The 15,308-nt window shown below is 36.4% G+C and overlaps 1 protein-coding gene across 29 annotated transcripts in view; it reads right to left on the bottom strand.

Annotated features, from left to right (window-relative positions):
- Positions 1–15,308, bottom strand: part of SLMAP (sarcolemma associated protein) — a 91,698-nt gene that overhangs the window by 54,799 nt on the left and 21,591 nt on the right. For 15 of the 29 annotated variants that reach the window (XM_074879296.1, XM_074879288.1, XM_074879299.1 and 12 more), the window contains exon 3: positions 383–536. In XM_074879296.1, coding sequence (XP_074735397.1) covers positions 383–536 — 154 coding nt within the window. The remainder of the gene's footprint in view (positions 1–382; positions 537–15,308) is intronic. The other 14 variants (XM_074879308.1, XM_074879306.1, XM_074879303.1 and 11 more) reach the window with 1 other exon arrangement.

The following is a 15,308-nucleotide window of genomic DNA, read 5'->3' on the forward strand; positions in this document are numbered from 1 at the left end:
CCTGAGCATGCATACTGGGAAGAGGACTGCAAGACAACCAAACCAAACACAAATCTCATCATCTCATTTTTCAGCTACCAACTTTCTTCTATCCTCCTTTTAAAGTACCTGCAGAAACCAAAACCAGTAGCAGTCACAGATAGAAAAAGGGAGGTGGGGGGACGCAGGGGAAATAGAGTCCGTGCTTTCAGCAGCTCTTTCTTGATCCAGTTTACTGTGTGGCCAGAAGACTCACTGCCAGCACAAGGGAGGGAAGAGGTAGTCAGGAAAAAAAAAACAAAACTCTTTTCTTACAACAAGAATATCTTTCACTCTTAAAAATTGGATTGTAATAAGATGTTCTAAATAAATATACTTGAAAGAATCAAAAAATGATCCATACCCTTACCTTTCCGCGTGTTCTCCGTCACATCTACACCAAACTGGATGATATCACCTGACATAATTTCACATGGTGGGCTTTCTTCAGATCCTCTACTCAGTCTCTGACTATTAATAAAAGTACCATTACTACTTTTAGTGTCTTGAAGATAGAACTGTAAAAACAAAACAAAAAAAATAGTAAAGTATCTGGAAAAAAAACAAGTATGATGAAACAAGCTCCAGTAAAATTTTATTTGCTATAAAATATAGCTTGACCTCCCAACGTAGAGAACAAATGTATCAAACTCAAAACACCCTCAGGATGCAACACCTTGACATTATCAAGAAATATTTGTATTTGATTTCTAGTTGTTTAACATATGATTGAATTCTAGCACATACACTACACAAGTACTTGCTACAAACTGTACTTAACCTACTGCTTGCATGGAAAGGATCAGACATTGTTAGCAACAACACCTTTTGCCACACATATATAAGAATTTATATTTATGTTGGTCAACACACAAAAACTCTAACTGCTCATACATTTAAGGTGCCGATGTTCCATGATAGAAACACACTGTAGGGAAGACTAGCACTGAGGGCACAAGGAAAAGCTTTGCCAGAAGACAGAATTCAGGAATTGTAATGTAAGACCATGGTGAAACTAAGGAAAAAAAAAAATTAGGATGCTTTTACCTCTCAGCAATACTAGTTCACAGCATTGTTAATCTCAAGATTGCTGCATCACCAAGTACCTTTGTAAATATCCATTTGTAGAGTTAATTAAATTTTAATAGCAACTTATTGAATCTGAAGGTACTTATGACACACAACTTCTAGTCAAAATTGCTGCATCTGAGAAGAGGTTATGAGTGAGTCACCTGACAGAAGACCAGAGTCACTGGCTAAGACCTGATCAGCAGACAGCATGAAAGAGGGGACTGGAATGTTACTAACCAGCCAGGTGTAACTGAGTCACTTTCAGTAGTTCAAGATGACAGTAGTTATTGCAGGAACCTGATGGGATGGTAGAAATCCCTGGCTTCCTGCGCTCATAGGAATCTCATCAAGTCCCAAAGCAAGCATAAGGCTGGGGAAGAGATGGTGCCTTCAGAGGAATGAGTATATTCCCATGTTTTTCCCTATAAAAGCAATTCACGAATTTTTTCAGGACTCCATGCAAAATTTTCCATGCTTTGCCTTTATTATCACACTCCTCAAAAAAAGTGATATATAGCTCAAAATCAGTGTTGAAGGAAAAGGTGGGTTTACTATGGAGCGAGACACCAGCACTAAGGCTCTTCAGGTCTCATACTGGAAAATGACACCATACATATCTTACGTGCTCATCCCAAGTAGCACAAAGCAGTGGCCCTAACCCGAGAGCTTAAATGCCACTGTGTCCAGAAGATGGGACTCAATACAATAATCAGGGGGAATATCAGCACAGGAAAGCTCAGCTGGGCGTATGTAGTGACAGAATGAAAAGCAGCACATGAAAGGTTTGGGGGGTTTTTTTGCCCCAACAGATATGGCTTTGATCTTAAATTGAAGAAAAAGAAAATAATCATCAGACATATTTTCATAAACATGAACATAAATACAAATTACAGATAGATCAAGAAATTATGGCTGCATTCACCGCATTATCAGACCCACCCTACTCTAAATAATACTCTATATATTATTAATTACTATATATTATTATATATTAATATCGTCATATATAGTACAGCTTTTATAACAGAAGTTAAAAAGCCAGTCAAATTAATTAGCTTGTTAATTTATGAATCTGAAAGTACTGAGCCCTCTCACGGTCCAGTGCAGAGATAATTATTTTTTTACTTCCTGTTTGTTCTCAATTAGCCTCCTGCTCCATTTGAAAATCCTGTTATGAAAAAGTGAGTCACAAGCAATGAGAAACAAACACGCTTGTGCTTAATTTTTTTCCCCACCCTTTTCTTTCCCATGCATATCATCTGCCTTTTATCCCTCCAACTTTTTGATTAATCACTGCCCCTCGTAAGCACACCTCTGCAGAATCTGCAGACAGGGCACAGATGAGATAGCACAAGGAAATACAGGAGAGTGACCACAGGAAAGGAAGTGCAACAGAGCATCAGCAACACAAAACTTACAAAGTACCAGACACAAAATTCAAACTGAAAAAAAAAATTGTAAACAAATGGCCACAGAAAATACACATTAAATTTAATATTATTACACTGATGTCCGTTTAACTGCACGCTACTGAATTTCATTACATAAATTTTAGAAAAGTGATGCTCTTGAAGTCTTTACAAACAAGAAAAAACCTCTTCTTCCTGCATCTAGTAAAGATATAAGTAATACCAGCAGCATGTTAATAAGCTGATGTCTAAGGAGAAATGCACTGACTTCAAGACTCAGTAAAAAAGATTCAGTTATCTTTAATGTAGGAGTTGATCAGGAACTCACAGAGCTGGTCCCTTTCACACAGCAAATTCAAATGTTACTTCCATACTAGTTTTCACTAGTTCAGATGATCTTTTTCAAAGGTCAATCCCTCCATCACTTTTGTATCATGACTAAAAGTTACCTTCAGAAAACAAAATCAAGCACCAGCCCTGAAACCAACGTGTATATGTTAACTAGTATTTATAGTAGTATACTGGTATTTAATATACTATTATGAAGAATCTTTGGTGGGTTCTCAAATTCCCAAAACAGCAGCTACATAACACAGCACCTTCTGTGAAACCAGCACCGTTTGTTGTTCCTGCCTTCTAGTGCAAACCAACTAACTTCAGCAGCAGTGCCAGCTTAAAGAGTAACTATAAATCTTTCCCTTTCCCAACGCTCATTGCTGAGCTGCAGCACCACCTCTTCAGTTATACTGGCTGAGGCATTTGTTTAGTCACCGCAAACCAGTTTTGAGAGCTGACGAAAGTTATATGAGGAGGCGCTTAAGCCAGTATTGCCAGAAAAAAGGGCAGCATATACTGACCTAATTATACTTGCTTTTGTAATTCACACCTCTCTTCAGATCAAACTTAAGTCCCAGCCCTTTTGTGCCTCATACTAACAACTATTCCAATTTAGAGCAGACATGGTAGCTCATGCACATCCAAAACTCAGCTTTTGAGGACTGTTAAAGAATTATCACATACTTACATACAGATAAAAACTATATATATGTTTCAAGTGGTAGCTTCCCCTCCTTAAAATACAAGCTAACACACAAATATTTAAGAAACTTACCCTTCCAGCATTGTAACACCTCAGACAGAAAAAGAAATCCTAGCCCACATCTCTTCCTTAATAGTTTATGTTCTCATGACTGTTTGCACCCTCTCATTTATACACCACCAGTAAAACTCAGTTAACTGCGAACACCCTACCATGCTGCTTCCACAAAATTCATGGAAACTTTATTCTAAAGTAAAACTTGCAGTTCATCAGTACACTCAAACTTCTCCAGTAGAGTCCATCTTCTTTAGAAATTGCATCCAGGAAGTTTAAAAAAACTAGAGATTTTTGTTTCCATGCTTTGCAATGAATTACATACTTATTTTACAAATTTAGTATTTATCATATCTCAAGTTACTATTCAGTTTTGCAAACCGAAGTACCTCCTCTGCTCTACACCATGCTCTGGTGTATAAAAATCTTATTCCATTTAAGTTCCATTGCTTTCTAGGTCAATGACTCGGAAGAGTACCAACAACTTGCTAAATCACGGTTCACATTTTATTTTCATGCAGTTAGATACCACTACAACTTCCCCCCATAACAAATTTCTAATATTTCCTGATTAGTGAAATAGAAAAAATTCTTCCATAGAGATCCCAAACCATAATACATTAAAAACTTATGCACATAAAATATATGAACCCTATCTGATATTAGGAAGTTACAAAATTGCTGTGCTCCAGAGGACAGATTTTAACTTTACCTATGAAATATAGGTCGACTGTTTCCTTCAAAGAATAAAAACCAGTAACAGTAACAAAAACCATTCTGCTTAACAATTACTACTGTAATATCTTCCAAGAGGTAGGCTGAAGAGAACTCCTTACTTAGCCTGACAAGTGAGAAAGTCATGAAGTGTTTTGTTTCCCAAGCCATATGCAGTCCTGATATAGGATGAGACACTTCTGAAGGATCTCAAAGAAGACAAAGTATGGGTTCAGAGATGCACAGAAAATCTCAACAAGAAAGTAGCATACTTTCAGTGTATTTAATTATCTGGATTTAATTACAGTACAACACAATGCTAGAACAACTGATGAGCTTTTGTTTTAATATCTTACTACAAGACTCACTTTTAGCACTGCCTTTTTTCACTGAGGATCAAACTAGAAATTTAACATGAAGTTCTAGAATTAGCCTAAAGCGTAGACAAATGCATCACTGAAAATTAACTTTTAATTAACTTGCTAGTTTTAAATTTTGTTCTGAGAAAGCTTAAAATGTTAATCTCAACAGCAGCGCATACTAATCCATCACACACTTAAAACTCAAAGATATCAGAGATCTTTTTGTTGTATAACTGTTCATTACAAGGTACAAGGCAAAGATGGAGAATAAGTGCTCCGCACACAGGACAACAGAAAAATCAATGTTTAAAGAATAAGTGCTCTAAACGAGTTGTTGACCATTTAAATAGTGTTTTTTCAAAAACTCTTTATGACTTTACTACCCTAAGTACAATACAATGAACAAAAGCACTTCAAGCCTCTTCTAGAGTAGAACTGTACCAGTACTGCAGTAAGGCAGTAAATCAAGAACAGTGATCAAGACAGACTTACATAACATTTGCTATCACTATGTATAGCCATCCTTTTCCATTTTAAGAGCACATTACTGCTACTCCATCTAACCCAGCTTGAAACTGCAGTTCAGGACAATTATGCTGAGAATCACAGTGAGGAGAATTACTGGAGAACTAAGTTTGTCTGAAGAGATGTGAGAGTCACTTCATAAAGAGGAACAAATTCTACATCTAAAAATGCAGACATTGACCACAGCATGTAATTAAACATATTTCAGCCTTATTCTATTGTTGAATTAAGTAAATAATAGGCACCAAAATGTAGGCCATTGCCTTTAGTGAAAGTCAATCATTAATATATTTTATTCAGTGAATGTATTTTCACTGACTAGACACCTGATGTAGAAAGAGAACCCCAATTTCAGGACCTCCTAGTTTACCTTTCTTTTCCTCATCTCTTATTTCCTGCGTTAAAGAAGTATACACAACTCCCATGTACTTCAGAGCGCTATTATACAGACTCTGAGGCATTAGTTTAAACCAGAAAAATTTAAATTAATTTTTCAAATTCTGAACTATAGCCACTAAGGAGGTGACAGCTTCATTTTTGCCATGTTCACGACCACAAACAGGCAGCAAGGCTGTCAGAGGAGTTAAGCCATAAAATGCTGCAGATTCTTCCCCTACTCATGATACAAACTACATGATCAATCACTGAAAATTAATGCTGGCATTACAAATGCACCCCCTGAGTACTAAAGTTAATACTCAAATAGCGCACGTAAATAGGGATCTAGAAACTGGAGTACTTGCGCTGGAGTAATACTTCAGTTCAAAACTGGACTGAGTAGTAGTACAACTGTGTTCATTTACTTGTTTCACGCTGAGTATTCTACTGGGAGGCAAAATACATTGACTTTGCACAATCTGAATTGAGCACAAAGATTTTAAAACAATACATAATGGGGTCAAACCAATATGGCCAACATTTATCACACTGCAAGCAGAAAGCTTTTTCTCCCATACAATTAAAAGATCATTTTTTCTTCCTTGAAGTGTTAACACAGTTTTCTCATTTTGGGAGCAGCACTTCTGCTAGCAGAGTACACTGTGCAAACCATCTTGAATTCCAGGTCAGTCCTTTGGCTGTAAGACAAAGAAGTTCAAATGCTAAATTACTTCCAGATCCAATTGATTGAGTTCCTCATTCTGGTCTGCTTAGACACATCCTAAATTCCTTTCCTCTCACTTGCCTAACTCCACCCACCTATCAAGGAAGTAGAAGTATTTGTCTCCATAAGCAAGCATAATTCACAGGGTGGGGTACATCAAGCAAAATTGCTTTTCTATTTAGTTTTACACATGGATCTAGTAGCTCTTTGCTTACTAAACTCCAGCTCCTTCAACTCAGAAACACAACTAGTCCATTAACTTTTGAGTTCTTAGCATATCTCCTTTTAAAATTTATTCTAGCTACCTAAAGCAGGCACACACTATGAAACTGAAAGTGACCAGCTGGGAAGAAAGGGATTTTCCACAGTCAGATTGAACAGACTGAAGGAGTGGCAGCTGGCTATTCAGGGATTGTAAGTACTGAAGGTCCCCAGAGAGAAGAACAACTTGCTAGTAGTTTTCAGTAACTTCACTGGAAAATAATAAACTTAACCACTCTTTATATGCAGTAAAGAAAAGAAGAAAAGCAAAAGAGAAAAAATTAACCTTCTTTGATATAACACTAAACAAAAAACATTCACCCTAAGTTTTCAACTGAAAGTGTAAGCCTAATGTAAATCCAGCTACTCCTGATGAAAAATGTTAAAATCCTCAGCTACCCCCAGGAATTCAGTGCTATCCTTCCAAACCTCACAGTAGCTCCAAGGGGCAGAGGAAGAGGACAGCAGGGAATATGCTCTTCTGCTGACCAAGTTGTTCTGTGTCTGTTTACACCTTGAAGTTTTGTTGACTGTACTGCCAGGACAACCCTGCTGGTTGCTCATACCTGTTGTCAAGCAAAATAAACTGTGTCAGTATAAGCAGTTTTGTGCCAGCATAACTGAGTCTGGGTATAAACAGAGTTCTGCCTTTTTTGGATGTATCTGAAGTGCTGTAAAGTATTAATCCTTTTGCTGCTTGCCACATCCTGATAGTTCAAGTGCTTTGAAGTTCCCTACAGGCCCTCTCATTCAGCTTCATTTTTGCCTAAACTAAATCGCAGCAGATTTTGCCTGAAGAGGACACAGGGGCTATGACAGGGATGGGAAGACGGGTGGGATTTCTGGGGAGGAGGAGGAACCACCTTAGGTAAAGGGGCAATGCCAAACATCAAGAGGCTCTAACAGCTTAAACTGTGCACAAAGCTTACATTTGTCTACAGCCTTAAGTTGCTTTACTGTGTCCTCGGTAGCAAAATGCCACCTTCCTCCATAAAACAGAGCAAACATTTCCAGGTGTGCTGTACCTGCAAACATTTCTGCACAGACCTTTCTTTTGACATTCAACATTGCAATGCTTATTTTAACTGGTGAGTTCTACAGATACATTTAACACCTATCAGAATTTTAAATTATGGCATATTAAAAGCATTCACAAAAAAGAAAAACATGAAAGCATGTTTGCAGAGTTAATACCATCTCCTACCTGTTGTGCCCATTAGGCAAAAGCATTTACTTTCTAAACCACTATTCAAACCCCACCCAGTAACTGAACTTACAGGTCTCAAGGTGAAAAGCTCAGGACTCAAGGTTACTATTAGTTAGTAGCTCTATACTATTTTTCAGTATTTGCGGTTATCCACATAATCTACATCAGGAAAATTCAGAAACAGGATGTCAGACGTTTACTTTACAATGATTTTCTGATTTATATTAGGAAGGGCTCATTATTAACAGAAAGGCTACTAAAAAGATTAAGCAATACTTTTTAATCAGTTTTAGAACTAGCTATGTGGAGCTTAAAAACATCCGATTTAAATGGTTTGGGCTATTATCACATAAAATTCTTGAGCAGTATTGTCGCATTTTTCAAAGCATATTAAAGAGATTGGCAGAGAATAGCTAAAGGTTTAAGTTTAGGAACTCAAACTATATCACAAACCAAGTTCTCTAGTTTAAAACAAAAGCAAAAACCCATGCCCACAATTTAAAGCTTGTGCATATATATAAAAGAATGAGGATGAAGATCTCTACCACTTGTCTCCAAAAGTTTCCTGTAATTATTCATTGCTGCCTTCAACTTCAAACCATAGTTCACACATCTTTCACAATCACTGCACCGTTCAAGACTGAGGTCTTCAACTCAGATGTGGTAATGGATGAAAGAAGTGAGGCAGCTAAGCACACCACCATCCTAGTTATCTGCCCTTACCCATCACAGGAAGCAAAGTTGGCTCCATGGCAGGGACAGCTGAACAACTCAGCATGGTTTCAGAATGCCTATCATTTTCTGTTTGCTTAATTTGGTTGGTATATAACAATGACCCGGGCTAAAAATGAGCATACTTTAGAAGCTGGTTCCTAAACCATATACTCATACCTCCCACAGCAGCAGCAGCATTCAGGGAGAGAACAGCAGAGCACAGGTTGTATTTACAATGTCAACCACCTGATTTCTATCAACTGCTATATGTCAAAATCTTAAGACCTTGAAGTACATTTCAAAACCAGAATTCTGACTCCTCTGTGTTAGGAGATAGCTGTCTGAAGTAGAAATAAATTAAGAAAACCACGATGACCTGCATCACCTTTGCTTTCATAAAATATAAATAAACGGCATTGCAATTTCTGAAACCCCCAACATCCCACTGGTCAGTACAGAACTGTACGAACATCACTAACTCACTTTCAGATTTCTTTTACTTACTTTAGCTCTAAAAGGAACTATCAACACTCCAAACATCTAGAACAGCAAAACTTCTGGAAAAAACGCAGTAGTATTATGGTAATGGTAATTTTTATTAAAAAAATTCTTTCATATAAGATAATCGTCATAGGATACCAATATTAAAGTAATAGCTTATACTGAAAACAGTACTTTTATGATTGTACGCCCATCCAAAAATTTGCACAAAAGGTGCCCAAGACACCTCTCTTTTTTAAAACAAAAACCCACCAAACCTGGGACCAACTAACATTATCAGAAAGGATGGTTCCCCTTGCTAACCTGTTTGTCCCCACCATCCCTCCCTCTGGAAGATCTGGTGGCATTCAAGTAACCTCAAACTCTGTTTTCTAGAAACAACAATTCGCACAGAACTTGACACTTGTGGAGTTAACTCCTCCCAATAATCATATTCTGTAACTGCAAAATGCAGCAATATGCCTAGTCATAGAAAAAGAAGTCCTGACTTGAATGTAACACCTCATCCCTCAAAACTCTGTAATAAATACATTCATGTAGAAGATACATGCTGAAGGACGTGACCTGAAGCAATCCTAGCATGGTCCGCAATACTCATTTCTCTTACTGAACAAAGTTTTTTTGTGGTAAACAGGTGTGGATCAGAGTAGTTAAAAAAGGTAAAAATTACTCATGAGCACTGATCTATGCGCAGATTATTCAAATAATCCAGAAATGCATTCACTGTCAAAAGGAGCAGGATGACAAGATACTCACCAAAAAAATCTCAAGATAAAATGTTTTACCACAAAATGTGACAGCACTATATAAAAATAGATCTCTCTCCACATCAATGTCACTAGTTTTCATGCAAAAGGCTATTTTTAAAAGGCTATCTAGAAGAATAGTTCTAATTTACAAGTAATTTGGTTTATATATAGCTGACTGACTTGCTACAGCGAGACATCTGTCACCATAGTTACTAATTACTACTCTTTAGAACACCTTTTTTACTTAATTTTTGTCCTCACAGTTCACAAGAACTCCTGAAAATCAGCCTTCTGCTACAAATACTGAATGGTTTCAGGACAACTAAAAAAATTTGACATTTATTCTCTTCACAGCTGATTCAAAGTCTGTCCCTTCACATATGCTATGCTTTAAAACTTCCTTTTCGTAAGTAAAACACAAAATACATTACAGACATTAACAGCCTCAGAAAAGGAGAAACAACTTAATTCTGAATATAGACAAAGCAGAAAAGTTTCCTACAAAATATTCCCCAACTCAGTACTGATTACATACAATTTTCTTGAGGAAAACAAATAATTATTTGAATTTTCAGCCTATGTGAAAATTCTCAAGTACAATTTTAATTCTATGTGAAATTCTCATCCAGAAAATGCTGAGAGATTTTTAAGGTAAATTGCTGCTTTAAGCGCTAAGCTAAAATATATTAACAATGAAGTGCAATCAAGGGAAAGATTCCTAAGAAATGATTACTCACATATGGTCCTAAGATGCTCAAATTGACTCATTAGAATATAAAAAGTAATATAATGAAGATACTTATTTTGTATTACTGCTGTCATAGACGCCAATATCCTACACAACATACAGAGACTTCAAAAAAACCCTTTCCTGCTCCATATTAAAAACCTGGCTAGTGGAATAGACTCATAAAACTAGATAAAAAACAGGTTTCTAGAAGGATATTGTACTTGTTGCAAAGTTGTCCTGCTCTGTTTCATTACGGAAGCTGAGCCTCTTGTTACACAAGGTATTTATACAGCTATGTATCATGTATCACTGTGATACCAGTGATTACTTTGTATAATTTACATCAACTTCTACCACCACATCAAACATTTACCCTGGGGAAAACAAAGGGACAAGGTGACTTTCTGAGGTTTTGCTTAATGTTACTGTGTTCTCTATATTAATCAATTATGGAAATATACTGCAACTTAATATGGCCTTAAAATAAAGAAAATGCCTTAATAGGCCATCACCCAGAAATCCAGACTTCTTCAGGATAATAATTTAAGATAACTGTAAAATACTGCTGAAATACTCAATCTTGATGCCCTTACATGAATACTTTCCTCCAAAACTAGACTGAAAGCTAAATACTGTTGTTTACTATAATTTAATGAGTTTGGCAACTCAAACTTTGCAATAATGGAAGTAACCATTACCTTGAAGTGTAAAGTCCCAAAGACTGTATTTGTGCGTGTATCCAGATAAAATAAAGAATTGAGCTCTGCAAAGAGCAGGTTTCCATACATAACTCTTAATTTCTTTTCAGATATATGTTTCTAAAGGTTTGCAATTTATCATTGCTATTTGCTCTTACCTTCAAGTGGCAAAAGCACCTGTACTGATACTCTGCACTAGGGAAAAACACTAAAATTTTTATTAACTTCATGATCAAGAAGTGGTTAAATTTGATAGTTACATTCTTTGGCCACCTTCATAAAGTGCAAGATCAAAATAAACTGTGGTCTTGTCTCCGCCTACTGCAATGAAAAGTATGACATAAAAAGGGAGATTTGTCATGTTTGGACATAGCTTTGTCCTAATTTAAGACCAAAGGGAAGGAATAAATCTCTCCTGGTCTTTAAATTTTAAGAGACTGATCTTATTTAAACCTTGCATAAAGAAAAATTAAAATCAAAGATCTACAGCACCTACTAAAATAAACACTAAATCATTTTAGTGGGAAAAACTGGAGAATAGACAGAATTGACAGAAAAAGCAGAAGACAAATGAAAAATGTTTTTTTAAAAAAAGATATCTTTGAATACTATCAGGATCTAGCACAGAAATCCAATACTAACATTATCTATTGCTTCCGTTTCCTCAAAAGCCTTGAATTAATGAGATACCTAAGTGATTAGCAAAAAGTTAATTGAAATTGAAGTTTTCCTTCAGAAATTTGCATTATTAAACTTCTATCAGCAATTACATTTTTCATTTGCAAGCAAATTCAAGACAAGATTACCAGATACTCCACCAGATGAAGAGCCAGAAGAGAAGATCTATTTATATGAAAGCAAAAAGTATGAGGCAGCTCCTTAATTTATCAGGAAACTCCAACTCTCAACCTTAATCCCAGACATTTCAAAGCAGGTGCAATAGTGCAAAAGCTGCTTAACTATCTTGTTACACACTGCTAAGTTTCTCCAATTAGTTAATCATTACATCAGAGCTCCTCTACTCCTTTCAAAGAAGGATCTTTTCTCACATGTTCACTCTTCAACTGTATAGAGACTAAAGGGACAAGTTGTTGAAACTATTTCAACCTTTCCTCATTTCTGTGTTTACCTACTATCATTAGTTCCATACTACTGCTGTTTTACAACAGAGAAAACTCCCCAGTGATCACACATTCAGATGAAGAAAAAAAAAAAATCAGATTTCAAACACCTTAAATTGCAGTAGTGGTTTGATATCGTCACAACACTACATAAAAACTCTAAAAATATTCTGAAAATTTTATTAAGAAATTGTCTCCCTTTTTAACAAGGAAGATATTTCATCTGAACGGACTTTTCTAATGCAACTACAGTGTTTATTTTTTAAAAAAAAACAAACATCTGCAGCAGGCCTAGTTAATTCATCTCTATTTTGCACAAGGCAAAGATTTCTTGCTTTCTGACATCATCTGCTCCTGAACTATTTATTAACAAACAGGTGTCACAAGGAGAATAATGTACATCACATTCCTAAACTACAGCTAAAAATGACCATACTGAGGAGATTACATAAATTCAATGCAGCCAACAGAGATGCAGAAGTACAAGTTCTAACTCAAAGATCTCCCCTAAGTACAAATGACACTGTACTAATTTTAATCATGTCAAACTAGATATTTTTGTAACAGGTCCAAACCACACACTACCAAAATATAGTGTAGTGAGAGTTCACTGCACACTTCCTCATACTGAAAACAAGGGGTCACCAGAGCAATATGTTCTCCATGTTTTCCTGAAGACTTCTCTATATCAAGTAACGATCAAAGCTTTTTTTTAAAAAAAATACTACATTTTATTTATTTTCATTCTGTGTTTTGAACTTCAGCATTCCAAACAGAGAGCAAATGCAATTAACTGGAAACCAAACACAGCCAGAGAAGGGTGCGGCTCCATCCAAAGATGGAAAAGTCATCTTCCAGCACAGAGGAGAAATTTGACAATTGGGAATTTAATATTTGTACTCAAGGCACTGCCGAACCATACCTCCAACAAAGTGAGAGTGAAAATAGTCTCGGACGAGGCTGTATTTATTTGCAACTCATTCCTGGGTCAAGACTTTCAAAGCAAGCAATAACTGAATGCTGGTATTCGTGAACAAAGGCAGATTATTCTGGTGTTCCTCTGAGATCAACTACTTCACAATTTAAAAAGATTTTTTTTTTTAAACTTAAGGAAAGAAATATCTATAGCATGCATCCACATACTGAGACAAGTCTGCCAGCAATGCAAGAGATTGTATGAGCTGATTTTTGATAGGCAATCTCAGAGAGTATTAGTCAGCTGTTTCTTTAGCTGTGTCCTACTGGCTTCAGAACAAGGGGCAGGTGCTGCAGGCTTCTCACAGGTTTGGAACATCAGAACCACCCCAGCAGACACAGAGGAATGGGCAGAGCACAGATAAGATGTTCAAGGACATGGTAATCACAGTTTCAAACACAATGACTCATGATTCATACCGGTCTTAGTCGAGGGCAAAAATCACCTACACAGTACCTTGGATTTGCAGATTAAATGGTTTGCTAACATGGCAAAACTTGCCAGGGTAATTCTTCCAGTACAGCTTTCTACACAGACAAAAGTATTTTGATGTCTTTTTTCTAGCTATTTTCCATCATACCCACTAAGTCATCAGGTGAATTACGCTGATAACACTGTGCCCATGAATTTTAGTTGTCATACAAGCTAAAAAAACCCAAACCTACCTGAATGCCTTTTAAAATCTCTTTGTTGATAAAAAAGTACTTGAAACACATGATGAGTGCCCATGACCAATCTGCCAGTGGCCAAAAGGAGCAGGGGCAAGGGAATTGCAAAATACTGCTTGCAATCTCAGACGTTCAGCTGTAAAGCCTGAGAGTAGTCATCCACACCTCTCAAACACATTATCAAGCCTTGCAATTTTTTTGGACTAAATGTGCCATATTTCCCTCTAAAACATGGAAAACATGTTTTTAACGTACAAAAAGAATCTCTTTCTAGCACCAGCAGTTCTATATTGTCAGTCTAAGAATAAATATTCTCCATCAATGCTTTAATTCTTTAAACAGCTATCAAGTCATTTTCCAAACGGCAGATCCTTCCAGGTAAGAAAGCCAGAGACACCTCCAACTATCTATATGCAGATTTCAGATCACACTGTCCAACTGACAAAACACAATATAACATTCTTCTTACCAAGATGATATGCATTTTTAACGGCTAGAAACACACAGTGAAATTTTTCAGAGTTTTCCTACTAAAAGCAGCAATATTAAGTTGCTGATACTGTGTACATTGAATTAATTAGATTATTCTTCCTACTTCGGTATCATCATCAGAAAAGTTATTTCCATTTCCTCCCGCCTTTTTTTTAAAAAAAAAACCAAAGCAGTTAGGATAAGCATGATAGTTTTTATTCCAAGCTGATTTAATTAACAAAAAGGAGGGAGTATGAGAGGGAAAGATGACCCAAGTAAAGATAGTTTCAATCCTGAAAAGCATATGGAAATCATAGAAAGATGACTATTCCCTCTGACTACCAAGCTTTTCCACGCAGCTACCAATTCAGGGAACTTGTCCCACTCCAAGTAGAAAGCTGGTATATTGTTCACCCAATAATGAAGGATCATCAAGTGATTTTTCTCATTAACTCAGTTGTGATGCTTTGAACTAGACAAAAAAATGGGTAGTTACAGAGAAAATATGAAGAAAAAAATCATTCTGCCTACCAAGAATCACAAAAGAGCAAATTGTTGTAGGTGGCCTGAAGGACTTTAATACATTCACTCACCTAAAACTTGAATCCAAAGCCTCAAAAGGTTACAAGTGCCACTATACTTTTTCCATGCAGTAGCAAAAGGCACATCCCCAAACACTGCAACCAGCAGTTGGCACTAATAATAATCTCATAAGATTAAAAAAGCCAAATTATACAATAAATCCATCAAGATTTTTTAAAATTTCCATCATAATAATTATGGGTGGTATTCCCTGCTATCAAATTATATAACAGTGTATTATGTTTTCTTTGTACAATCCTGATGCTATTCAGTTGTCATGGAAGTAGCATGCCGTTCCACAGACAAGTGAACACATTGCTACTGTAGAAAACACAA

This window comes from Strix uralensis, chromosome 10 (genome assembly GCF_047716275.1).
Source record: "Strix uralensis isolate ZFMK-TIS-50842 chromosome 10, bStrUra1, whole genome shotgun sequence".
NCBI lineage: Eukaryota > Metazoa > Chordata > Aves > Strigiformes > Strigidae > Strix > Strix uralensis.